General features: G+C 34.8%; 1 protein-coding gene across 2 annotated transcripts; it reads right to left on the bottom strand.

Moving 5' to 3' along the window:
- TFAP2D (transcription factor AP-2 delta) lies at nucleotides 1–27,446 on the bottom strand. 2 transcript variants are annotated; one of them, XM_063440854.1, is made up of 8 exons: nucleotides 27,347–27,446; nucleotides 26,142–26,639; nucleotides 23,307–23,367; nucleotides 7,738–7,903; nucleotides 6,439–6,557; nucleotides 4,657–4,798; nucleotides 4,064–4,177; nucleotides 1–367 (listed from the first exon to the last, which is right to left on the bottom strand). In XM_063440854.1, the coding sequence occupies exons 1-8, from the start codon at nucleotides 27,383–27,385 to the stop codon at nucleotides 148–150; spliced, it is 1,359 nt and encodes a 452-aa protein (XP_063296924.1). In that variant the 5' UTR covers nucleotides 27,386–27,446; the 3' UTR covers nucleotides 1–147. The 2 variants fall into 2 exon arrangements, with proteins under 2 accessions (XP_063296924.1, XP_063296925.1); XM_063440855.1 differs by lacking the exon at nucleotides 27,347–27,446 and adding an exon at nucleotides 27,000–27,038.
- Between the last annotated feature and the right edge of the window lie 106 nt (nucleotides 27,447–27,552).

Here is a 27,552-nt window from a genome sequence, read left to right as displayed (position 1 = left end):
GGGAATTAAAAGAAAGGTGAAAAATATTATTACATACTTTACAATGCAATTCAAAGGTGTGAAATTCAATCCTTTGTAAATATATTAACCTAATGATATATATAAAAAAAATATCAGCAGCAAATCTCTCTGGTGAACACGAAGGAGTTAGTCTGTTTTTTCTGTTTTGGCATCTTTCACAACTACATCTGATGTTTTCCGAAGTGGTCCTTTCTCTGAATTGGAATTACCCTGGTTAGCTTCTGAAATTCCGCTGGATTTATTTGCTGTGTGTTTTTCCAAATAGTTCAGCATCTCACTGAGAACAGTTTGGAAAGTGCTTAAAGCAGCACAGATTGCTGGCGTTCCAAATCCGTGGGTGATCAGACTATAAGAAGAAGAAGAAGAAAAAAAATGTGATATTCAACAGATGAACTAAGCTGTGATATTATAAAAAAAATGCATATTTTATAATCCACAAAGAAAACTATCTATTTACTTCAGTACATGTTGGTTTTAAATGTTAGGCTTCATACAGTCCTGTAATGTAAACGTTTGCTGCATCATACATGCGTGCGCAAAAATCCAACTTTATTGTTCCACAAACACCATGGCACGAAAAGGGAATGTGTGAGCGACACACTTCATTTGTGCTTTTTGTGATTGCTTAATTATACATTCTCCAGGCAGGGATTAACAAATGGATAGTTTCTCTGTTTTTCCATGTGGTCAATTTATGGTTTACAACAGTTGCACATCCTTGTGTGAGACTAAATTATATTTATCATATAATTTCAAAACCTATGAAGGCCTATTGTTTATTATTTAAACTGTATTCTCAAATATGTAGGATTTAAGGTGAGGTGTCAGTTTAGAGGAACTCCTCACACATTAAAAGGAAATATATTTGTTTTCAACATTAGAGTTATCTTTAGTGGGTTTAGAGTTACGCCCCTCTTTCAATCTTGATAATATCTGGTCCAATTAGATGTTTCCTATAGAGAAGCATTGTGGACCTATGGGGCATGTGCTGCAATTTTCACCCTCTACCAATCTTGCGAGGCAATCATATGTTTTTTTTTATGAGAATCATTAGCTCATTCAGCACCATCATCCTGTGTATAATGATGTTGAACATAAAGATATTTAAAGGATCACTGTAGTGTCAGGAAAACTAAGCGGTTTTCCTGACACTATAGTGCCCTGAGGGTGCCCCCACCCTCAGGGGCCCCCTCCCACTGGGCCGAAGGGTTTAAAACCCCCTCAGCAGCTTACCTTTTTCCAGCGCCGGGCTCCCTCGGCGCTGGTGTCCTCTCCTCACCCGCCGACGTTAGCTCCCTCTGCCGACGTCAGCGGAGCCGAATGGTCATGCGCGGCAAGTGACGCGCACCCATTCAAGCTGAATGCTTTCCCATGGACGCTCTGCGTGATGGAGGCATGATATGTCTCCAGCATCGCAAACGCGCCTCTATTGGCTGTCCGGAAGACAGCCACTGGAGGCTGGCTTAACCCTGCAATGTAAACATTGCAGTTTCTCTGAAACTGCTATGTTTGCATCTGCAGGGTTAAAACCTGAGGGACCTGGCACCCAGACCACTTCATTGAGCTGAAGTGGTCTGGGTGACTATAGTGTCCCTTTCACATTTGAATGTCTTCATGAGGAAGTGCCTGAAGTGGCTATCTACTTCAAAAGAGTTTAGGCAAAATGTATACAGTACCATTTCTGAGAAACAGCAATGTTTTACTTTGTGCGAGAAAAGGGAGAGCATCTATGCATTAAGCACTTTATCTTACTATGTGGTGATAGGAGCATAGACTTACTTTGAGCTTTTACCAGACCAAGATGGGGCTGAAACCTTCTAGCCAAAAGATAGTTCTCCCAAAATGTTCTGCAGGAGAGTTAGTCCTCCCAAAACTTTCTGTGGGAAAGTTAGTGCTCCTATAACTCTCTGTGGGAAAGTTAGTCCTCCTATAACTTTCTGTGGGAAAGTTAGTCCTCCTATAACTCTCTGTGGGAAAGTTAGCCCTCCTATAACTCTCTGTGGCAAAGTTAGTCCTTCTATAACTCTCTGTGGGAAAGTTAGTCCTCCTATAACTCTCTGTGGGAAAGTCCTCCTATAACTCTCTGTGGGAAAGTTAGTCCTCCTATAAATCTCTGTGGGAAAGTTAGTCCTCCTATAACTCTCTGTGGGAAAGTTAGTTCTCCTATAACTTTCTGTGGGAGATCAGTAATTTCCTTTTTCCATCTGAGCTCATAGATATTTTTGTACATAAATGGAGTAATCAAAACCTTCATGGAGGTTATCTGCTCTCATAGAAAGCTTTGTTGCAGTTATATGTGGATGTATCACTGTAGAGAAAATGGAAACACTGCACATAAGGAGCGAGGGCCGGGAATTTAAGGTAAATGGAGAATATGTCTTATTTTTCACCTATTCAGGACAGACATGCCAACAGCTGTAATTACTCAATACAATTTACTCAACACCTTTTATGAAGGGGGTTTAAAAAAAAATTACAAGTGAACATAGACTATACAAATGCCATGCTCTTGTCTTGGTTCCTGGATTATTCTTTGGACTATGTTTACAAATCACATTTATTATAATTGACCAGTGTTACGTGTTTGGTTTATTTAAGTAAAGGTTAATACTCTATTAAGTAGCATAGCTTATAGCTCCGTGAAACAAAAATTTATTATTATTATAATTATATTAATTACTAAATTATTCCCATATTGAGCTGAAATTCTTCCTAAACACAATTTAGCAATTCGGGAATTTTAGATGAATTATTATTTGTAATGCAGATAAATATTTTTGGACACAGGTTTTAATAAATCACTTCACTCTACCAAAATATCAAATCTAGATGTGAGAGAATGATTTAGATAACTTTCCCAGTTATACCTAATGATCGTCTTTAAAACAATCAATATGCAAGATTACTGCAAGCAAATCTATAGGGGGAAAGTATTTGCTTTTTCCCTTCTTAAATAATGTTTTTTTTTGCTTATTTATGAAGGAAAGAAAGAAAGAATTTAATTACCAAGTTTGGTCGTGGATTCAAAAAATTATCATGTTACCAACTTTTTCTATTTTGAATATTTTCTCCTAAAAGCTTATCTAATTTTTAGACTATAGTCACAGTTCATATCTGTAGATTTTAGAGATTCTTATAATATTTAATTTTTGCTTTTAAAATACAATGTAACTAGGTTTTTAGAAAATGTTTATTACTGACTAAATCCTTTCTATGGTTCTTCTAGTGACTATACTTTTTTGAGAAGTGTTACGGTCACTAGTGCGTCTTGAGCTTATTGGGATCATTTACAAGAAATGTTTCTTTGGATGCTAGCTAAGTAATTTGACTGATGATGCCATCCATGCTAAAAAAAATTGCCAGCCTGCAAATGTATTTTGTATTTTTTTTAATATACAAAAGGACATTGAGATTCTATTGGACATCCAATCATTAGTCTAGAGAAAATTTTCATATAGCTTCATATAATGAACAAAAAATGGTGAATAAAAATAACAATAAAGAAATGTAGTAAAAGGAGATAAAGCTCTGAAGTATACTTAGTACAATTCACTTCATATTTTACTAAACTGATATATATATTTAAGTTGTAGTATCCATTGACAGGAAACAATATCTGCTTGTATTATTGGGGCAGCTTATCTGTTAATGTGTTTGTTTATTTTTTGTGGTTAGTTGCAGACAGTTCCTACCAATATGATCTTATGTAGGCAGATATACCTAAATCATTTCTAGGCACATTAACCTCAATGCATTATTTCCACTACTATTATTTTGGTAATTATTATTGTAATATGTACTTTGGTAAAATTAAGTAATAATCACCCTGATAAAGGACACCAAAGTGTAAACTCCATATCACTAAAGTTCTCGAATCTCAAATAAAAAATAACCAGCCTGATTTTACAAATTATATGAGTGAACATTGTTACTCACACTCTCAGCACTTGAGTACTTTTCAAGAGAAATTAATCTCACAGTACAAATAACATATATTGAACACGTGTGCACATAAAACACATAAAACAGATTAAAAACATACCTGAAATGTGTTAAATGTCTCTGAATGTCAAGGTCTAAAATTGGAGTTGGTCTAGAAGATCCCAGCGGAGATCGGTCTTGGCTGAGAAGGTCTTGAAACTCTTTACAAATTTGTCTGCATTATCAAAAAAGATGAGTACAGGTTAATTTATTTTTTTTATTCTCGAGATATGCAACAGTCATAGGAAAATGTAACACCACAAATCATAGCACACTGCACCCAAACAACATAAAACATTATCCTTTTTTTTTCTTTTTTTAAAATATAGACTATTATATTATGTAAAATAAAATGTTCAGATTTAAAATCATCTCAATTATAAAGCTGTTCCCAATTAGAAGCTAAAGTACATATTATTATAATTTGTAAGTAGAATACTTCTCAGTGGCACCACCCCTCCACCACTCTCACTTCTAGTAGAAAATCCAAAGACATTACTACATTTCTCGCTTTTATAGAATGATTCATTCTTCCTTTATCAAGTTTGTTGATTGTTTATATTGTGTATAATATACTTTGCCATAGTTCATTTGTAGTTGTAGTCTGCCAATGCAGTGCAATGTTTGCACATTAAAATAAAAATAATAGCTTACTTTGTAGCGAGGATCATCTTTTTCCTTGCCGTCTGTTCTTTCTGCTCCATGTGTTGTCTTGCCAAGTGCTCTCCCACAGCTTTTGCTGGGAATTCTGTTTCACATGTGTAGCCGAAATCTCTTGCCAAGTGCAATGCCTCTCCTATGGAAAGAAAAAGTAATGACACATCTGGTCTTTGCTCGAAGTGTTTCAACAAGGACTTATCTGTGATACTTTCTCTAAAATTACAACTAATTCAACATTAAGCTATATCCAGTGATCAAGAACCTTGATCAGGGTATCCCAATTGTCTATAATTAAATAAATATTACTAATTACTAATTATGTCAAGAAGGCCCTCACACTGCCTGGTGGCAGTTAAACCATGCATTATGGAGAATGGTGAATGGATAGTATCACCAACTATACAGTAATGAATTAGAAGATATGACCAACCCTATTAAATAATCCACAGATGCAGTTTTGTTCATTACAACTCTTTCCAAAAATGTGTTTTTATTTCTCCCACATTTATCCAGAGCAGATAGTATGGGGGCTGTTCTTCAAAGTAGACATGTGTTGACTTTAGAGCCGGTAAAATTAAAATGAAAAAAATACAGAGTTTGATTAAAAAAAGTATCTAAATTTGTTGAACTGGTTATTTATTTTATCAAACTCTATATTGCCAATTACACCTCCAAAACTTGGAGTCTAACACATCACCCTACATTCCTTTTCAGCTCTGTTCCATACGTGTGAGTGGGGGTGACAATATCCTATTTTAGAAAACTAAATTACTTTAGAGAACCCTTGATTCACTAACTTTAACAGTTAAAAGGAGAAGACAGAAAGAGTGCATTCTATTTCCACAATATTTTAATACCATTGATAAATATGATATACAGCACATTTTCATGTGTGATCCTTTTCTATGGGCAAAAGATTCAGCTCCCTAAAATTTGACAAATATAACCATTTTAATACTGCATATAATTCAGCATGTATATAAATATAAGCAAATAAATAAGGATTGGTTCCTTTTATCTCTTCAATTGTTATACGACTATAGCTTTTTGCGCGCTAAAATAAAACAGGCCTATCGGCATAAATGATACCATAAAAATTAAGAAAACTCTTAAAGTCAATTTAGAAAAGCAGAAAAATGATTATTTTCTCCAGCAAATTGAAGCCCCGATACCAAGAAGTTGGGGTAATTTTATAAACAAATACAGAAACAGTCAAGAAATAAGAGGAACACCGGGACGGGTAAGAGGTCTGAGTGTGTTTATGAGCATTTACTTTGTCAGAGCCAACTGAGCCAAACATAAACAATCATTGTTCTTGATAAAAGTTTTTGATCTTAAAAAACACATTTTAAAATACTGATTCAAATTAGAAATGCTATATTCTTGGGCTGGAATATTTGCATTGTTTGCGAAGCTTGAAACAACCAACAATAGAATTAGAAGATGAATGAAGGCTCTCGGGAGACCTTCAGATGAAGAATCACGCTCAACCTGATCAGTGCCTGAAAACATTCAAGGGAATAGAGGAAAACATTTTTTTGTAAGGCCCAGTATGTGAAGCCATACTTTTATCCAGGCTATGACTGAAGCACATCGCCAGTACAGGTACAGCATGTCCCACACATGTTCTCTGTGACTTTCTATAAAATGATCAAAGAGAACTGGGATACAGTCTTCTGATCTGAAGGTTCAGAACATCTTCAGTGATTTGAGAAAGTTGGAGAGTGATGCAGTTAGTCTACTTCTGAGTAAATTAAAATTAAAACAAAAAATTACCTTCTACCAGGGATGTCAAAAGTGTTACATTTGCAGCTTTTCTCCTCCCGGCAGGTAAATTTAAACCAAGTCTATCCAACTTCTCTCTCAAGCAGCGGCCACCATTTTTGGATTTTGCCCTAGAGAATACAAAAGCATTGGGTGTTCATGAGAGCCTATTTTGATTGATAGAAAAAAAAAAGAAAACCTCTATCATCATGATCTTGCCTAGTTTATAGTCCATCTCTACTGCTATCATGTACATCATATCATGCATGCAAATAAATTACATAGGTCAGTTAGATATGGATACCACACTTGTCAACCTATTTTCTCTTCACGGTATGCTGCACTTTGACCTGCTGTGTAATGACACCCTACTTCTTCTAGACTGTAAACTCATTTGAGAAAACCCTCATCCCTTCTTCACCCAAGTTTGTCATTAGTTTACTTGTATGTATTGTTTATCCACTGCTCAATCCTGCAGAATGAGCTGACACTTTATAAATAATAACAATCCCAAAAGAGTAAAAAATATACATCATTAAGCATTCTCTGCTTGCTTTCACAAACACGTGGAGATGGAATAACCAGGTTATGAAAATGGAAGAATGTACACAACATGATCTAAGCATATATGGAGCTTATATATGGACCTCAAACATCACGCACGCTGGTAACACAGAGAAAGACACCATATAGTGACCTGAATATTGCCATGCGCCACATTTTCCTCTGATAAATGTTGATAATGACAGAAATGATTTGATATGTATTAGAAATGATTTAAACATTCATATTGTAATTGATGATTTAAATTTTGCATTGACAGGTGAGCTTACTATTTAATGATCATTGCAGTGTTTCCAAAAAGCTTGGTTATTTAGATGAATATAGATATTCCATATTGTGTGCAGGGATTTTTTCATTTATTTATTTGAGCTGATGAATATTATAGGCATTGCTACCATCCAAGTGTAGTGTGAGTTGAAGTGCAGGGCTTAATATTGCTTGCAGCAGTCCACCATGAATGTTCTCAATTTAGATTTAATTACGTTGTCGATATTCATAAGAATACTCACTTCTGCCTACCAGGGATTTTGCTTTTAAGCTGAGACCATTGAGGTCAGGAGAGCGGCCTTGACTACTACTGCTGGAATCTTTTTTGGGGAAAGAATCAAAGTATGCTTATCCATTGTGTATTGAAATTTAATGTCAGTCACCTCTTCTTTTATTTAATAGGAACACACAATTCTATCTCACCAGCTCTTCTCTTATTAAGACTTTTTCTATTTTAATAAGAGCAATCAGGTATTTTACCTTCTTAATATACCTCCCAGTAGAGAAGCATTCAGGCATTCGGGTGGAGAGAGACGTCGTTTCACTTCAGCTATGGTGACTTTATATTTAGAAGTTGAACTTAGGAGAGATAATCGTCCAGGAACAGAACAGAACAAATCTGTAGGGTTCACTACACAGGTCCCACCTAAAAAAAAAAAACAACCAGAAATGTTATTGGAAAAGGTTTTGGCTCATAACATACATACTACAGACATGGGCAAGAATACAATTTGTGTGTGAATACCATGATATTTAGTGAAGACGGGAGAGGGCCCTATCCTGCAATACCATGTCAATCATAATGATTTCCAACTCAACATGCACTCTATCACGCTCTCCCCAATTTTTTAGGGATAATAGCGCTTCTCTAACACTAGCCATGATCCAGGTTATATTTCTGCCTTTGTACTTGTATAGTGCATAAAGATATCTTAATGTGACTCAAAGAATATAAAATGGGCACAATAAGGACTTTTATCTTCATCGAGGAAATAATGTCGTATACAGAGAGGCGGAGGGCTATACTGTTTTCAAATGTATTTATTACATAAAAAAAAAAGATTTTAAAGGGAAAATTTTTCATGGATGAGGTCAACCAGTGATTTCACCTATGACTTATGCAAGCTTTCAAACTTTTTAAGTAACTTAGCTGAATAATCACTGCAATTGACTTTGAAATAAATATAGTACTATGAATTTAGGGGCTTGTGTTACTCTCAGTCGGTCAGATGACTGCCTAAGTTGGAAACTCACGTATTGTTTACTCTCAACAGATAAGCCAATTCAAGATTTAGAGAACAGGCCCTAGAGAGAGAGATGGTCTAAAGTACATTACTCTAACAATGACTGATGCAATTCTTGTAAAATATAGGAAATTATAGGGTAATTCAAAAGATTTGTAGTACTACTGCACTAAGCTATTCAATCTAGTCCACTGTGTTGCCATCTCCATCCTTTTCTAGGGTTGCTTACAGATTACCCCACAAACTACAGGCGTAAATAAAACTCAACAAAATTATTAAAACATGAGGATCCTCGTAAATAAATCAACAAATCATTTTTTATTTTTACACAACCCTTAGTACTAAAGTTAAAACATTGTATCCAGATTGGATTCTTTAAGGTTTATAGACTCATTGCTGAAGAATTATTGCAAATGGAGCTGTTATAATAGACTGCAATAATCAGTGGTATCAATGAACAACATCCACACTAACCTTATTGGAGACCATGCCCTCCCAGGAAATCTGAGTATCTATAACTGCCTTAAATGATCTAACTACATCTGTATGACTTCTAATATAAGTTATCTGCCATTTCAATTGAGATAATAGTGTTGATTCATTAAGGTATATGTTTTAATATCTAGTATGAATGAAATTGATCCTTTGACATGTAAAACAAAGTATCTGATAATCAGTTAATTCTATCCTCTTGCCACAAATACCCCAGAACCTCTACCTAGTTCCAAAAATGACAATTTATCATTAAGAAGAGCAAAGCATTGCCATCATCAATATAGAATCCAGAATTAAATTATTCATGTACAAATAAACAAAGAGTCTCACAACCTACTCCTAACAGTAAACATCTTTACTCCCAATAATATCGAACCCACCTATTCAAAATCCCCAATCAAAAGTATGCAACACATTCATCTCTTTGTAGACCCATTTAATTGTTCTTTCATTATTCTGAAACAAATCTTGAAACACTTCAAATGTAGTACAGCAAATTTTTCGTTACACTGAAGGTCCCTCGTTTTCTGTGATATAACCCCATGGGTGTAGTGGACGAGTCCAGTTCCCATGCACCATGAATTGGTCATGATTTGCGTTAATGCTTATTTAAGGACCTTTGTATTAAGTTGTGTGAGTTTTACATATTTATGCCCATATTTTTCTTAGGTATGGATATATTTGGACTGTCCAGTAGTGCTTTAATGCCAGCAGGATGGAAACAAGTTGAAATAAAGTCCTTATCAAAGTAGAATTTGCATGGCTACATATTCGTATGCTCCTATTTAACTTGCTTGATTTGTGTTTATCTAATAATGTATAATATTAATGATAATAATAATAATAATAATAATAATAATAATATATTATTTTAGTAACAATCTCCATACTATACTGTTTCTTCACAGAGATCCTTTTACACAAGCCTACATTCTCAATAAATTTCATAGTCAATTAGTGAGATAGGCTAGATGTTTATATCGCAAAGTGAATACGTTCTCATTAAATATGCAGATGACAAGAACATATATGAATGTTACTCAACTAAATGCTGGTGAAATTGTCATTCTTAAATCACATTTTAAAATTAGCCTTTTCATTAGACTGAACTTGCGCTAACGTTCTCCTACAATGCCACATGCTTGGTATTGTGGAGGCCCGTGAAGGCATGTTATTGATATATAGCTTATAACATAAACTAAAATATAAATGCCAACCATTTTCCAACAAAATATACAGATGTACCTAAATACTATATACCATGTCATATTTGAAAGACGGCTGCTATTTATATTATAGAGTTAAGCATTGACTTGCTGTGCAATATAAAAGTAACAAAATCTCCTCCATTACTGAAAGGAAAGAAAAATCTATAAAATATCTTTTAAGTATAAGCGACACATACACACCGCAAAGGAAAAATGTATTGTTCTAGTGGTGAAAAAAGGGAAAACAATGTTTGTACCTTTGAATTTGTCTTACTTTTCATTATGCACCAAAATACAACTAGCTTATCATAATGCTATCGTGAAAACGAATGAATAAAAATGGGTAAAGAAAATATTAATTAGAAGAAAATAGTGGGTGAAAAGAACACATTGCATATTTCTAGCATTATGCCCATGTGCATAAATCGTTCTATTTCATGTATATATTGGCACTATTATGATTAATTAACTACTCACTAAATAATTCAGAGATTACTGCTAGGAATTAGCACAAAAATAGCAATTATTGCTTACATTTTTTTTTACATATTTTGGCAATTTATTAATGCCATCCAATACAAGAAATTGTAGCGCAGAGGTCATGTTTTGAAGAAATTATCCTTGATACCACTTTAATGCCTACGATGATTGTGCAATATTTGATGTTAGGTGTATTTGTGTAAATAGGCTCCAGTATGCTTTACAAATGTATAGCAAGTTTATAAAATACTTATATTGGGGTGTATTGTCACATGTATATATATAGCTATCATTCCAGATTACCAGAATACCTTGATGATATCTAGAGTATATTAAATTGGAAATAGTTACAGCTTCTATTTCATTTTTTTATTCTCTAGTCTACTTTGAGGTTGACTGTACGCTATATATATTTAATGTACACGAATGACAATTGCTGTATGAAATAAATCATGAACAATATCGCAAAAGGATCATGCTGGTAACTACAATCACATTGCTGGAGGCAGAGGCTTTTTTTGAGCCCGATGCTGCCTGTATTCTCGGAGAAATCATTTATTTACTACTTCTATGAAAAAATATGCTTGTGTCTCAGCAAGAAGAGGCATCTAAGAGCCATTACACAAAAATTAAGGGATTTCGATATTTTGTCACTTTTGCTACAATGACAGCAAAGCCAGGCTTTGTCTTACATCACTATTTAACTAGCCCTTTTTACCGTTCACATACACAACATCAAAGTCATTATTAACATCTTAACTACCAGTAAATACTTGTAAACAGCAAAGAAGGGGATGAGGCCTGCAGCATTATACACCATCTCTATGGCATTGACAATTCATTCGAGATAGGAAAATAAACACATAGGCTGTTATGACCAAAGGCTATACCTCCTAATTTAGAGGAGCACCCTGATTTTTATTTTTATTTTCCTTATCTGTTGCTTTAATTAGGAAAGAAATATAATTTATGGGTTGTTTTGTTTTTTTGCATTTAAAAGATCAGTTAAGAGAATGAAAGTGATGCCCAGTCACTAATAATTAAATTAATTTAACTAAAATCAAAATAATATATTTAGTTATCATTCAAGCTGTGTTGGAACACAACAAACGAGTAAGCAAAAAATAAATAAAATGCACAAAGCAAGGCTATATTTTTTTAAGAAGGTTATAAATAATAATATTAATGATGATATTGTTGTGCACACGCATAGATAGGGAATTTTCTCGAATCGTGTATTAAGATGATCATTTCTCGACTTGTAAAAAGTCCCACAATACAAGTCAGTTCATATAAAGAGATCTGAGAGCCAGATGGTGTTTCTACATAGGAATAAGGAAGATTACTGTTATAAGCCAAGCTTGTCCAAACAATTTCGTCAATAAAAGGGAAAGTGTTGTAAACGAGAGAGAGATATATAAAACCAAAGTTGTATTGTTTTATAATGTTGCAAAAAGATTTAAAGTTCATTAAAGTTTTTTTCTTGTCCCAAGGCCATGAAATATGCTGGTCTAGTAATGGTTAGTAATAATTATATAGCTTGCAGCAAAATAAAAAACTGTTACATTCTACCAAAAATCCAAGCAAACTATCAGTAGAACCGTCTCATTCTTAAGTTTAGGTAGGTGAATGTTAAGTCATCTTTTTTTTAAATAATGGCTACCAATACATATATTTTTTTCAATAAGAGAAACATAATTATTATTTTTTCCACTATTGTAGTCTAATTTTCATAGTTAAATCATAAAACATAAGGTTTAATTTCATCTTCACCAAACAACCCAGCAATGAATAATTGCAGTTAAACGAGTCATTCATTAATTGCGGATTCCAAGGACTGAAGGCATATGTTTGTTCGATATAAAACATTTCATTTCGCATCAACACAGGTTCAAAATGTGAACTGTGAGGAATGCAAAGTGAATTCAAAGTGAATCAGGTTCTCGGTTTTACAATTGTAGTTTAGAATTTAAAATTCATAGTTTAGTGATTAATCCCCTAAGTCCATTTTAAATAATACATTTTTGCAAACACAAGAATACCTCCAAATTCTCTTTGGTTAATTGGGGTTTTGAAAATGACAAGTTCCCAAAAGTCAAAAAGAGTTCGAGAATTTGGCCAATCGGTGGATAATCTTGCCTATGTTTAGCTGTTTTTATGAGTTACTTGTAGCGCAGTTGTTTAATAAAAAGAACACCATTTATACCACTTGCCCATATCTTCTATGGTTGATGTTTGTGAAATGTGATGCACATGGCTTTGCTTGTGTGCTACTCTAGACATAATGCTTATTTTATGTCTGATATTCTTCAAAAGGCATAAAAGGTAGCTCTCCTGCTGTTTTAGAACTACAACGCCCATGATGCTTTGCAGTCATAAAGCTGACATCACAGGATTTGCATTTCTGGAAATGCTAGGGATTTCATATATAGCCATCCCCGGTTACATCGATATCAGTGAGGCAGTGTGGTGGGTTGGCTGACTGTTACACACATTGCCCAATATTGTGAAAAATCTAGGCCGTGAACGGAACACTTGGGTAGCAGAAACATGAGCATGCCTAGAATTGTTAGATTTTCGTTATATTTAAAGTGGGAGATTTATAAAAGGTATTTTAATGGAAAAGTGGTGAATTTGTTTTTTGACCATGGACACCAATAAAATAAGCATGATTATTCCATTGTTTTATTGCTCAACTTGTAGAATTGTTCCTCACAGTCAATTTTTAAGCATCTCTACCAATATGTTATCAACATGATGTTGATTGAGTCATATTTATAGCATTGATTTTGATAAAAGTAACACTCCAAACACCATAACCACTACAGCACTCCCTGCCACCCCCCATTGTAAGTAGTCAAACCATTTTAGAATGGTTTGCCTTCTTATTTGGTGTCTGCTGGGCACTGCTTCCTGTCTTCACTACTTCAAACAGAGAATCTGGAACAATGCAGGGCTTAGCTCATTGGCTTAAAATAATCGGCTGCTGCTCTCAGCCAATGAGCTAGCAGGGCTTAGCTCGGGAGAGCTAACGAAAGCACCTGGCTCTTAACTAGCACTAGTGAAATTAGGAAGCAGTGGCTGGTGGAGGCAGGTATGAAGTCAAACCATTTATAATTGGTGAGTGGCAGTGCACTCCTGGCTCCATAACCACTACAGTGCATTGTAGTAGTTATGGTACTTGAAATGTAACATCCCTTACTACAAAGCCTGTTCAAAATGCAAGATCACAGGTTCAAATCCCAGCAGGGTCAACTCAGCCCTTCATCCTTCCAAGGTCGATAAAATGAGTACCATCAATTGGGTAATAATAACATCTATTAGTATTCAGCTGCTGATTTGGTTAATTCCGAGAGCAAGCGCTTTGAGTCCCACTGGGTGTAAGGCACTATATAAATACTAGTTATTACTATATTATTCAGAAGTTTCAGTTGGATACAATTGAAATTGCTCTGATGGCGAGTTTAAAGTCTGTTTCTAATTTTTGTTGCTGATCAACATGAAAATCGCTGCCGAAAATAAATATTGGCCCTATATAAATGCTAATAAAAATTATATTAATAATTATAATATAGTCTTGACCATTTATACAAATTGAGTATATCTTTTATTGTTGTGAAAATATAAATGTGTTAAAAATATATGTTATACCATTGGTTTCCTCTACTAAGTGGTTCATAACGATTTAGTAATTTGATTCAGGGTGAATGCGTTTCCGTTAAAATTTGGAGTTATACTGAGAGGTCCAACTTCGGACATTATGGTAATCCATTCTGTCCATGTCACTTTTAAAGTAGCCCATCAGTTTATAGTATCCCATCACATGGGGCAGGTGCTTCTATTGTAAGAACAGATGGACCTGCTTGAAAAGGGGTTATTCACGTTCAATCACTCCCCAAAATTGCAACATTAAGGCCAAAATAGCATCCTTGGGAAATAGAAACTTCTCAATGAGCAGAGCTAAAATTCTCCTCCTTCCCCTTCCCAGTTTAGCTCCTATAGTCTACACCAGGGGTCCTCAAACTCCAGCCCCCCAGATGTTGCTGAACTACAACATCTGGGGGGCCAGAGTTTGAGGACCCCTGGTCTACACCTTAGTCAATTGTCAACTCACAGTTTGGTTAATAAACACTTATTGTATAATTTTATTTTAGAACCTGATCTGGGGTAAATTCAATGCCAAAAAGTAAAAATCCCATATATATTGTCTGTTGCCTGGGATGAAATCAAATTGAGACCGGCCAACTGATTTTTACCTGATATTAAAAAAAATATATAGGGTTGTTTAGTTAACTTGAAATGTAGTGAATTGTTATTAGAATGGCAAAATGTTAAAAAAGTTCATTACATCGAAGTTGTTTTGGTCTAAATTTTCAATTACGGTACTTCTAATTCAGAATTTAATAATTAAACCTTTATGAATCAGAATTCAGCATCTATGTTAAAACTCCTTTCTACAATTTTACTTTTTTTTAAATTATATTAGCCCTATGGGGTAAACAGCCACACTCCAATCTCACCTCCAGTTCTGCCACTTCTCCACCTTGCTGCCCTGTTGTGTATTAGTACTCCACCTCATGTAGACTGTAAGCTTGTTTGAGCAGGGCCCTCATCTACCTATTGTTCCTGTGTCACTGCCTCATTTATTGTAATTCCCCCCTTTCATAACATTGTAAAGCGTTGCGGAATTAGTTGGTGCTATATAAATATCAATAATAATAATAATAACAATAATAACCGAACTACAAAATGTAGGCCCAATTTGTAGAATATTAAAAAAAAAAAACCCTCCAACTTAAATAAATTGGAGATAAAGTAAAGCTCAGCTACTTTGACATAATATTGGCAAGCTCAGAAGAACTCCCCAAAAATCTGTTTGTAACTTTACCCCTGCTTCCAAATACCATGCAGAACAACTGCACCAAGTAGAAAAATTAAAATAATGCAATGTAATTGTAAAAAGGTAGTTAAAGAACACGTACGATCATTGGTGGCCTACTAAAAAAAAATGAAATACAGAGAAGCAGAAATCCACAAGTAATAATTTAGGGTGTAGCCAGACTCGGAGGGGTAGAGAGAAGACTAAAGGATAGAAAGTAGAACACAAGAAACACAGAGATTCCAATCAAGACAAATTAAATAATTATTATTCAATGAGCGGTAAAGGCAAACTGTGATCCATATATTGTGCAATATCTATATGACTGTCTATATGTCTGTCTGTTTTGCGTTGATGGTTTGCATAGCACATGCACAAAACAAGATACTATGCAAGATACTGTAATAAGCAATGGATAGGATTCTGACTTACTGAAACATGTATAGAATTTTTATTTATAGAGTACAAACTAGTAACCAACTCACACGCACAAATCTAAATAGGGACAGTAGATAAGAGACAATCGCGAGGCACAGATAATTCTCTTTTTCTCTCTGTCTACTTAAAAATATCAGTACAAAGTCACCAAATTAGAGACCAATGTAGCCGTGGTTAAGCGTATTTGTGCACAAAATGTGTTTGGGCTGTTACATTACACCTATTTCCACCCTCCTGAGCTTATGTACAAGGTATAACGTTTGTTTTTGCTTGAGTGACAACAGATTTTTTTTATCTTTGTTTTAGTTACTGAAAATGTCACTGTAAATATAAATCTTTCTCTACTGTGGATGAGATATCAATAATAGGCTGGGTCTAAATTTTAATTTTTTATGTCAGAGACAAAAGATCAACTTCTCCAATGGTGTAAATTAAGGATTGTTGGTTATTGTCTGTTTATTAAACATTATCAGACAATATCCTATGGCATGCATCCCAAATGATGTAGGTGATTCTTAGTGTGCACATCTGTACCCAGGATTGTAGAGTTATGCTCATTAGTAACCGGCTCTAATGCAACATGAAGACATATATATATTTACATAATATGATTCATAACGGTGAACCATGCATTATGGGAAAAAATTGCCATGAATGGGTCTTGCCATCATGACAAACCATGAGAAAAAAGGCCCAAGGTAGAATAGTTTTCCCATAATTCACCATTATGTATCCCCGCTCTCTGGAGACAGACAGACAGACAGACAGACAGACAGACAGACAGACAGACAGACAGACAGACAGACAGACAGACAGACAGACAGACAGATAGATAGATAGATAGATAGATAGATAGATAGATAGATAGATAGATAGATAGATAGATAGATAGATAGATAGATAGATTTCTATACTGTGTATACAAGTATTTGTCATAGAGAAATCAGGACTTGCCTAAATTTGAACTGGATCACTTTATCTACTCCAGCAATCTGATATAATAGAAATATCTGGTATATTTTTTTCAGAATTATGTTGTAATTGAAAATAGTAAGAAAATGCATTTCATAGCCATAGTTTAAGTTATGTAATACTTACTAGGTCCTGCATACCACCGGTTACACTTAATTTTAAAAGTTTTCAATCACTCTGGTATACATCAGGCTGTACAAAATAACAAATCACCAGATAATGTGTACACCAAACTGCATAAAATATAAATCACTAGATCCTGTATAGCATATCAATCTGTTGATCCTCGGTACACTAAGATGTACACTAAACCAATCACCATGTTTTGTATACACCAAGCTCTACTATATATCAATCAATAGATATTCTGTACACAAGGCTTTACAAGATATGAATCCCTAGATCCTGTACACATAAATCTGTACAGAATACCAGTCACTAGATCCTGTACACATCAGGCTGTACAGAATATTAATCACCTGATCCTGTACACATCAGACTGTAAATAATATTAATCACCTGATCCTGTACATATCAGGCTGTACATAATATTAATCACCTGATCCTGTACACACCAGGCTGTACATAATATTAATCACCTGATCCTGTACATATCAGGCTGTACATAATATTAATCACCTGATCCTGTACACATCAGGCTGTACATAATATTAATCACCTGATCCTGTACATATCAGGCTGTACATAATATTAATCACCTGATCCTGTACACATCAGGCTGTACACAATATTAATCACCTTATCCTGTACACATCAGGCTGTACATAATATTAATCACCTGATCCTGTACACATCAGGCTGTCCATAATATTAATCACCTTATCCTGTACATATCAGGCTGTGCATAATATAATCTCCTGATCCTGTAAACACCAGGCTGTACATAATATAATCACCTGATCCTGTATATATCAGGCTGTACATAATATAATCACCTTATCCTGTACACATCAGTCTGTACATATTAATCACTGATCCTGTACACATCAGGCTGTACATAATCTTAATCACCTGATCCTGACAATATCAGGCTGTACATAATATTAATCACCTGATCCTGACAATATCAGGCTGTACATAATATTAATCACCTGATCCTGACAATATCAGGCTGTACATAATATTAATCACGTGATCCTGTACATATCAGGCTGTGCAATATATCAATCACTGGATCCTTTGTACACCTGGTTAAACAAGTTGTTGATCCCAAACCTGTATTCACCAGTCTTTATACTGTATCACTCAGTTGACACAGCATACACCAGGCTGTACAAATAAGTAATCACTAGGTCGAGTATACACAAAGCTGCAAGAGGTACACATCGCTAGATAATGTATACATCAGTCTGTACAAAACATCAAAATCATGACAGCCTCTGTACAGCAGATTGTGTTAGACACCCAGCATTAGATTCCTATATAAACGATGCACGATGCTATGTCACCTCTCAGTGTGAATACTCGGAATATACAGCATCCACCATCCAACCAGCTTATCTATTGTTCTGAACACCAATCACAGCCTCCATTAATCCATGCAGTTACCATAGACAATGCAGCCAATTCTGTGTTCACTATGGAATCCAGATACAGAGACAGGGAGTGCCAGGCTCATCACTACCCTGCCATATGGACAAGGAACAGGTGGCATCATTGCCCTGGGCACAGCAGACAGCAGCTTTATGTCTGAGAATGGATTCCACTTCCAGATTCTAATCAGATCCCTAGATGTTAAACAACACCGAAACCACTCTTTCTCATTGCAATCACCAAAATACACAGCAAACCCTGCCATGCCATCTCTGGCAGTGGGTACCATGCCAGTAAGTAAGTTTCCATCCTGATGAATAAATTGGCAGACAGCATGCAGTTTGATGGAGCAAATGGTTGAATTCACTATCTTTAGAATAGAGTCCAGATGAGTTAACCCTCTCTCTGCCAGAGATGCACATGTAGCTGAATCCATAGTTAACCTCAGGTCCCATCCTAGGGTTAAATAAACACCAATGTTTGTGCAGCTCTGAGTGATATAGTACTATGTTCATCTATCCTGGAAGATAGTGTTTTAATCAAATAAGATCTGACAGGGTTTCTAGATAGTGATAAATGTTTCTCTATGCGAATGTCAGTCACCTCTAAGCGGTTTGACAATCTCAAGATCTCATAAAACGAAAAGAGTTTCAGATCATATTAATTCCCCAAAAATGTTTTGATTCAAAGTAGTTTGTATTTTATGTTGCCAAGGGCAATCGAAACAGAACTATTGGCAATATCCATGTCCTCTGTTCATGGCCTACAGGCTATAGCAGTATTTAAGCTTTTTGAAATTAGCCTGGGGCAGCCATCCTGAATGATCACAAAGACAAACAGGATCTTTTTTTTGAGTTTTGCTATCTAGACTTTTTTCATGATAAAACGACATAGGTCAAAATGCCATCCTGTTACCTTTCTATCCAAATATTGAGAGATGCAGGTAGGAACTGGCTGGTTTCCTTTATTTTATTATATATTAGAATGGTATACAGCTGTACACTTGTATCAAACAAATTCTTCAAAAAAAAAATACACTGATCTTTTAACTAAAGAGAAATAAAAGGCAAAGCATCATATTTTTGTAAAGTTGAATTTTTTTAACTTTTTTTTTTTTTAATGATTAAAAACACTGAAGGCCTCTGTAAATATCTGCTTCATTTCTTCAGTAATTTCTTTTGAAATTGCATATCTGAATATTCAACTAAGGCAAAGGCTCAACTCTGTATGAACAGCCTTAATATGATCTCTGCAGAGCCTGGTACTCTGAAATATTAGCATATCAAAGCTCTTGCCCCAGGCTGAAATAGTCATCGATACCCAGCACTAGGTAAAATAAAGATTATTGGTTGTGATTGCTGGAGTGGGGGGAACTGCAGGGGGACATCCTGAGCTCTATTTACTAGAAGAGATAGCATGGGGATCAGTTCCTCAATGTTGCTGCAAATACTATGTCAGAATTCTCATCCTAGCTCCTGTGCACACCCATAATTGGCATTTGTAGTCAGCTCATAGACACCAGACAGTCAGAGCTAAATGCTGTCTGTCCAGCTGCAGTGAAATACATTTCTTATTATCCTCAGCCATCCAAGGAGGGTAGACTACAAGATGTTAGTCATCTGTGCTACAGTTAAGCTGAATCATAAACTCAACTCTTCCGTACAAACAATGCCGTGTGTCATCTATCAATCTATTTAATTCCATAACTCATCGTGCCCATCACAGGACCAAACTTACTTTGATTTGCAAAACAAAGAGAGTGAGAGTCAGGCCAAACCTTTGTTGTCTGATGTGTCTTTGGTTTGGCCCTTAACCCCTTAAGGACCATACTTCTGGAATAAAAGGGAATCATGACATGTCACACATGTCATGTGTCCTTAAGGGGTTAAGGAGTCAACCGGGCAAATTTATATCTATATGTATTTGTAATTCTCTCTCTTTCTCATCAGTAAAATCTAGGTATTGTATAGGCATTACCGAAAAGGAAATATTCGCTTAGAATCTGAGAATGTAAAGTAGATACAATGTATAAAACTTATATAAAATACAATATATAAATGCTCCCAATAACAAGCTCACCTTGGCACAGAACAGAACGCTGTATAATGTATATTCTTACCGGTCTATACATGTCAACATAGTTATACCTATATGTACACGACGGTATGTATTCTGTGCGCGCGCACATACACACACAAACACACACACACACATACACACACACACACACACTCTCTCTCTCTCTCTCTAGTTTGGTATAACCGTGTGTACACTGCATTACATCTTGTGTAAACTGCACAGTATACCAGTCTGGGATAACCTGCACACACACAGTATACCAGTCTGGGATAACATGTACACACAGAGTACACCAGTCTGTGATAACCTGCACAAACACAGTATACCAGTCTGGGATAACTTGCACACACACAGTATACCAGTCTGTGATAACCTGCACACACAGCATACCAGTCTGGGATAACCTGTACACACACAGTATACCAGTCTGTGATAACCTGCACACACAGCATACCAGTCTGGGATAACCTGTACACACACAGTATACCAGTCTGGGTTAACCTGCACACACACAGTATACCAGTCTGGGATAACTTGCACATACACAGTATACCAGTCTGTGATAACCTGCACACATAGTGTACCAGTCTGGGATAACCTGCACACACAGTATACCAGTCTGTGATAACCTGCACACACACAGTATACCAGTCTGCGATAACTTGCACACACACAGTATACCAGTCTGTGATAACCTGCACACATAGTATACCAGTCTGGGATAACCTAAACACACACACAGTAAACAAGTCTGGGAGGACGGCCTGTAATGAAAGGAGCAGAATATACCTGTGTGTACGCTGCATGACAGGCTGTGTAATCTGCACACATGGTATACTAGTCTGGGATAACGGTTTGTGATGAGAGGAGCAGAATGTAAAATACATGGCAGGCTGTATAATCACACTATAATAATCTGCATACACGGTATGGTCTGCACACATAGTGTACTAGCCTGGGATAACAGCCTGTAATTAGAAGAACAGTATATATTGTGTGTGCACCGAATGGCATAAAGTGTAATTTGCACACACAGTATGCTAGTCAGGGATAAACTGCACACACAATATACTAGACTGGGACAACCTGCACACACTGTATACTAGTCTGGGATAATCTGCATACACAGTATACTAGTCTGGAATAATCTGCACACATAGTATAAAAGTTTGAGATAATCTGCACACACACTATATTAGTGTAGGGTAACAGATAATATACCTGTGTGTACATTGCATGACAGGCTGCGTAATTCGCACACACAGTATACTAGTCGGGAATGACATCTGTAATGAGGGAGCTGTTCTTTCAGCACCACAGACAGGAAGCCAGACAGACATTGCAGTGAGTGGCAGAACCAGCAGCAGCTGTCTGTCATCAGCATGGAGCGTCTCTCACTGTCTGTAACCAATGTATGGAAACATGTATCCTCTCAGACACTACCACAGTGTCACTAATGAACGGTCCTGCCTGTTGATTCTATACCTTTATTGAGTATATTGTACTCACTATGTCTGTGTGCCTGCACCCATCCCCCACCCATACACGAATATGAACAAATTAACATATACATATACACACCCATTCACAGAGACACACACTAAAACACACAGATAACGTCAAGCAGACAATTTCATTTTTTTTTTGTTTATCTGCTAAGGTATTTTTATTATATTTGTCATTATGGCCTTAATTTAATATTTCTGGGTATCATTTTCAAATTATTTACTATTTCTGGATAAGAACTTCTAAATTATAATTTTTTTTAAAATAGTAAAATATCAAAATATATCATATATAAAAACAATATCAATATATCAAAAAATATCAAGATATTAAAAGATTTTTCAAAATAAAAAAATCGAAAAATATTAAATAATTTGAAAAACGTATCCCGAATATAAAATCGAGGCCTATAAGCTAAATTCATGTGTGTGTGTGTGTGTGTGTATATATATATATATATATATATATATATATATATATATATATATATATATATATATATATATATATATATATATACATACACAGTGTATACCATATGTGTATTTATACTCATCTCACACCTCATATAAAGTGGTACAGGCTATAGCAGCACTGTAAGACTAGTCAGACTCGATCTATATGGTCATTATAGAAATAGTGACCATATAAATGGCCATATAAACAGAGCGGTTTGCTGTTTACTGCTATTTATTAATAATAATAATAATAATAATAATAATAACACTCAACCCCAAGAATATTAAAAAAAAAAAAAAATACCCCACATAAGACTACAGCAGCTCAAATGCACCAATATATAGTGTCTTGCCTACAACCAATCAAGGGGGGGTGAGGGGGGATATTCACTAATTATCTACTTTTGGTGAACTGAGAACATATTTGCAAAGTTTAGGCCAAATACTCGAGTTAGAGAAACATATTCCTGTACGGATTTATTTTATTTTAATTTTTTTTGTAAATCTCTCCTCAAATCATCACTGATCAGTGTATTATAGTACAATTGCATTCTGTGGATTTCTACACATTAGATTTAACCTACCTTCATTGTTCTTTATACATCACATACATTGCCAGGTAGAGAGTTAAACCCAGGTTTGCATGGTAAGAGTCTTTCATAATAAAACCTCATTAATAGCGTTTTCTTATGTTATCATATGATATAAATATGGATATGTAATAAATTGTGCTTACCCCTTCTTATCACTCCAGATTGACTGTTTAGAACCAGCCCACACTGGGCCTCCACTGACCCCTTTAAAATAAAACATTACATAGTTACACAATGCTTTATACACAATTATATATCTATACATTATCACTGCAAGTTCTTTATATCCCAAAACTCCTCACTCATCCACATTTATATCTGTGCAAATATTCTTACATTTACATAAATCGGTCATCGTACAGTAATTATTAAATACAATATGTCAAATCAACCCCTCCCCCCCTTTAAACTCTACATATCGAAATATTGTGTAGATTTAAATCTATATTTCTTTATATAAATTTATATTTTCTATTGTGTAAATATTTATTATATTAAATATGATAGATTTTTATAATGTACTGCAAGCGTGTACAGGTATCACACCTAATACAGAAAATATTTAGAATATGTCAAATATATATAAATACATATATACATTAAACGAGAGCTTTAGAAAGAGTATATATGTGTATTTATTTAAGGTAATAATATTTATAATGTATGACTATGACATAAAAGATAACAGACAGTTATAGTACATTAAATATTGGAGCTATTTATAATGTATGATCGATATGTTTATATTTTACATTAAACCCAGGATGTATTTATAATGTATATTTTATATGTGTGTATGTATATTAAATTAATACTTGTAGACATGTATCCTGTGCAATGGGCGTGTATGTATAAATTATATTAAATCCAAGAGATGTGGATATGGTATAAATGGTCTGAACAATATTGAAAAAAAATATATAAATACATAAAAATAATAATAATAAAATAATAATAATAATAAATATAATTAAATAAATATAATAATACAAATCCAAATAATACATCGAATTTAATATTAATAAAATAGAATTACAAATAATAATAATAAAAATAAATAAAATTATAAATATATACATACTATATATTTACATTGATTTACCAGTCTGTATAATCCCCTATAGTTAATGTAATACAACAGGGAAGAGCCCCTGGCAAAGTTCAAGAGGAAAACTCCAAAGCTTTGAGAAAAGGAGTCAGTTCATGTCACACACCTCTTTCTTTGCACAGCTTGTACAGTCTGCGTTTTTATTTTATTTCCCCTACCTCCCCTCCTCATTTCCAAAGCTGAATTGTAAGATCTCTTCACAGAACATACTTTGGAGTTCTGCTCTAAAGTGATTATGAAATCGATATATAAAAAAAGCCCAAGGACTGTATAAATTAACAGGATGATGGGGAAAAGGTGTGACAGTTTTTATTGTTACCCATGACAAATCTTTTTAGGGGACTCAAAGATGCAACTCGCAGTCTGCAGACTGTTTGCATCTGTTCATCTGACTTAAGCACCCTGTAAAATGTTAAGGGGTTCACTAGCAACACTTGAAAATCTATGCAGAAGAGAGTCCATTTCAATTTTTTGAATGCACAATGCAACACTGTTTCACATTTTTTTTTTGCACATCAACAGCTAAGGATCTGAATTAAGAAAAGATTGAAAAATAATATAGAAAAAAAAATTGGGGAAGGAAACAAACATGTTTTTTAAATTAAAGGTCCAAAGGAAAAAAAAAATATTCTATCTAAAAATTGTAGGTGTCTAAATATTTTAGTCAATGTAACAGCTGGTATTTTTTTATGGATTAGTTAGCATTTTTACCAGATTTTTTTTTTTTAATATAACATAGAACATGCTGTTTGATCGGATGACATTGCATAAGTAACTGGCTAAATGGCATTAAGAAGAAAATTGGATAAACTACGGTACTCTTTGCTTGGGTATTAGGCTTTGTCTACCTCTTGCAAATTCTCTAATCCTCTCTTTTGAAAAAATACAACGCTTGATGCCCAGCAATGGAACTAAATTTGTACAGATTCGAAAAAAACAGCAGCAGACGTGAATACGAAAAGGGGGCATAAATAGGGGGGGATTTTAAAATAAGGGAGAATTTTTTTTTTATTGTCCCGTTTAAACACTGTGACTAAGGAGCAGTCCTGACAGACACGAACCGAATAAAATGATTAAATCAATTAAAATAGGAAAAGTCACGTTTAATTGACCTACATTAAAACAAGGTTTACCAGCTTAACTTTTTACTTAGCTGGGTTCTACGTTAAAATAAACAACAGACAAAGAATGTTTATTATCATAACAATCATAACATGTGATTATTCATATTATTACTTTTGCTATAATAATAATAATAATAATAATAATAATAATAATAATAATAATAATAATATCGATGTTATAAATAATATATTTCAATAATAATATTATTACGGAAAAATTGTAAACATATGCTGAATATAAATAAAAAAATACAAGTATATTATTTTATTTCATACACCTGCGGATATTTTGTGTCCCCGCTGTTTAAATGATAATAATATTAGAATATTCGTTTTAACATTTTCTGCTTATTTAATTACAAGAAAAAAAATGTAAATGTATTTCTCTATAAAATAATAGACATATTTATTTTTATTTCATTTTTCCTTTTTGATGTTTTAGCGTTAGCAAAAATACATTATTTTGATGCTAAACACGTCATACGACATATTTAATATATCAAATTAATGTAAAATATTTGAAATAATTCTCTTTTGCTATTATTGTAAAATAATTGTTTTACTATCTTATTCAAAGCATTTATTTTGTGAATTCTTTTTTGGACCTTAATTGTCTTTTATTGCAGCCACACCCAATATTATTTGGACAGCACTGATGAATCCCCCTGCCTCTTTTAATATCCCGATTTTGGGTAAGGAGGTGCATTTTTTTGGAGGGGATACAAAATGGAATGGCAGGAAATTACCTGAAATTCGTCACCTCCTGTAGCTGAGAGACCCAAACTTGATCCCGGCAGAAGCCTTTGATCAGGATGCATCCCATATTGAGATCCATGACTCATAAGGGACAAGTCATGCCGCCGGTAGGCATCGAGGCAACCAAAATCTCTCCTCTGGTCATCCAAACAAGAAGACTTGAGTGCCCTGGCATTGTGCAGGTTGATAAAGTCTGTGGGCTCCCCATGATGGATTTGTTGGTAATATTGTTGAGAATGATGCAGAGAGTTCAGTGAATAGGCATCTGGGTTTACAGCTGGGTGGCTGTGCTGGAATTCATAATGGAACGATTGGTGGTGGAGAGGTGTGTATTGGTGATTTGCGGAAAAATACGGGGAAGCAAACTCTGTACCAGTTGTAGAATAAGCTAAAGGGGATGTGGAGGAGTAGGCGACAGTTGAATTAGCCACAGACTCCAGACAACCAAGTTGCATCAAACGATAACTGTTTGATCCGTCATGACGTATCTAGAAGGAAGGAAGGGGAAAAATGAGGAAAAAAAATAGGTTTGTCATTTAAAATAGCATGTAAGGACATCAGGCTTCATATTCCGGATCCTTTCTATATTCTGTCCCTGATCCATATAAAGAAAGAAGAAGGTATTAAATTGTGCCATCCGTCACTAGTACAGAATCTAGAATAGAATTCTACTGTCTTGTTGACGTGCCCATTCTTCCAGCGTTCTAATAGATCTACAAACAAGTACAGCAGTTACATTGTGCTAAAATATCTCATGCAATATCTCTACCCCTTCATCAAATAAAGGAAACTAACTGTGACCACACATTACACAAATTTAATCTCCAAAATACCACACACACACACACCCCATCTTTTTCATAGTCCTTCTAACCGTCATCTCAGAGCATCACCACATTTGATTTTTGAAATGATTAGTTGCTAGATTATATGCTACTGAACTCATTTGCTATATAGGGGGGATTATGTTTTTTTTTCCTCTCTACCCTTTTCGTTATAACAACTGTTGTGCAGGAAAAAGATGCCATTCTAGGCGACAGATGTCATAACGAATTTTCCTCTTTTCTTTTTTTTTTGTAAGTTTTGGGAAGCAGATATGATGACAATGATAACGGTTGCATGGGTTAAGGGGACAACTAAAAAAAATGTATCTAGATATATGTACACAAGAACCACAGAAATAGCCTTAAAATACCTCTGAATCGTGGACGAGTCCTGGGAACGAAGTTGACATTTTTCTTTAATTTTCCTTGTTTTAAAGAAGATAGAGCTTCTCCCTTCTGTCAATAAGACGATCTCTCCCAGCTTCCAACTTCTTGTATTTTCCAAATAATATATATATATATATATAAGCTGGTATAGTCTTGCACAGATAAACCTCCTTTCGCCTACTCTCCTTAA

The sequence above is a fragment of the Pelobates fuscus genome, chromosome 2 (assembly GCF_036172605.1).
Source record: "Pelobates fuscus isolate aPelFus1 chromosome 2, aPelFus1.pri, whole genome shotgun sequence".
NCBI lineage: Eukaryota > Metazoa > Chordata > Amphibia > Anura > Pelobatidae > Pelobates > Pelobates fuscus.
This window is presented reverse-complemented; position numbering and strand designations above follow the sequence as displayed.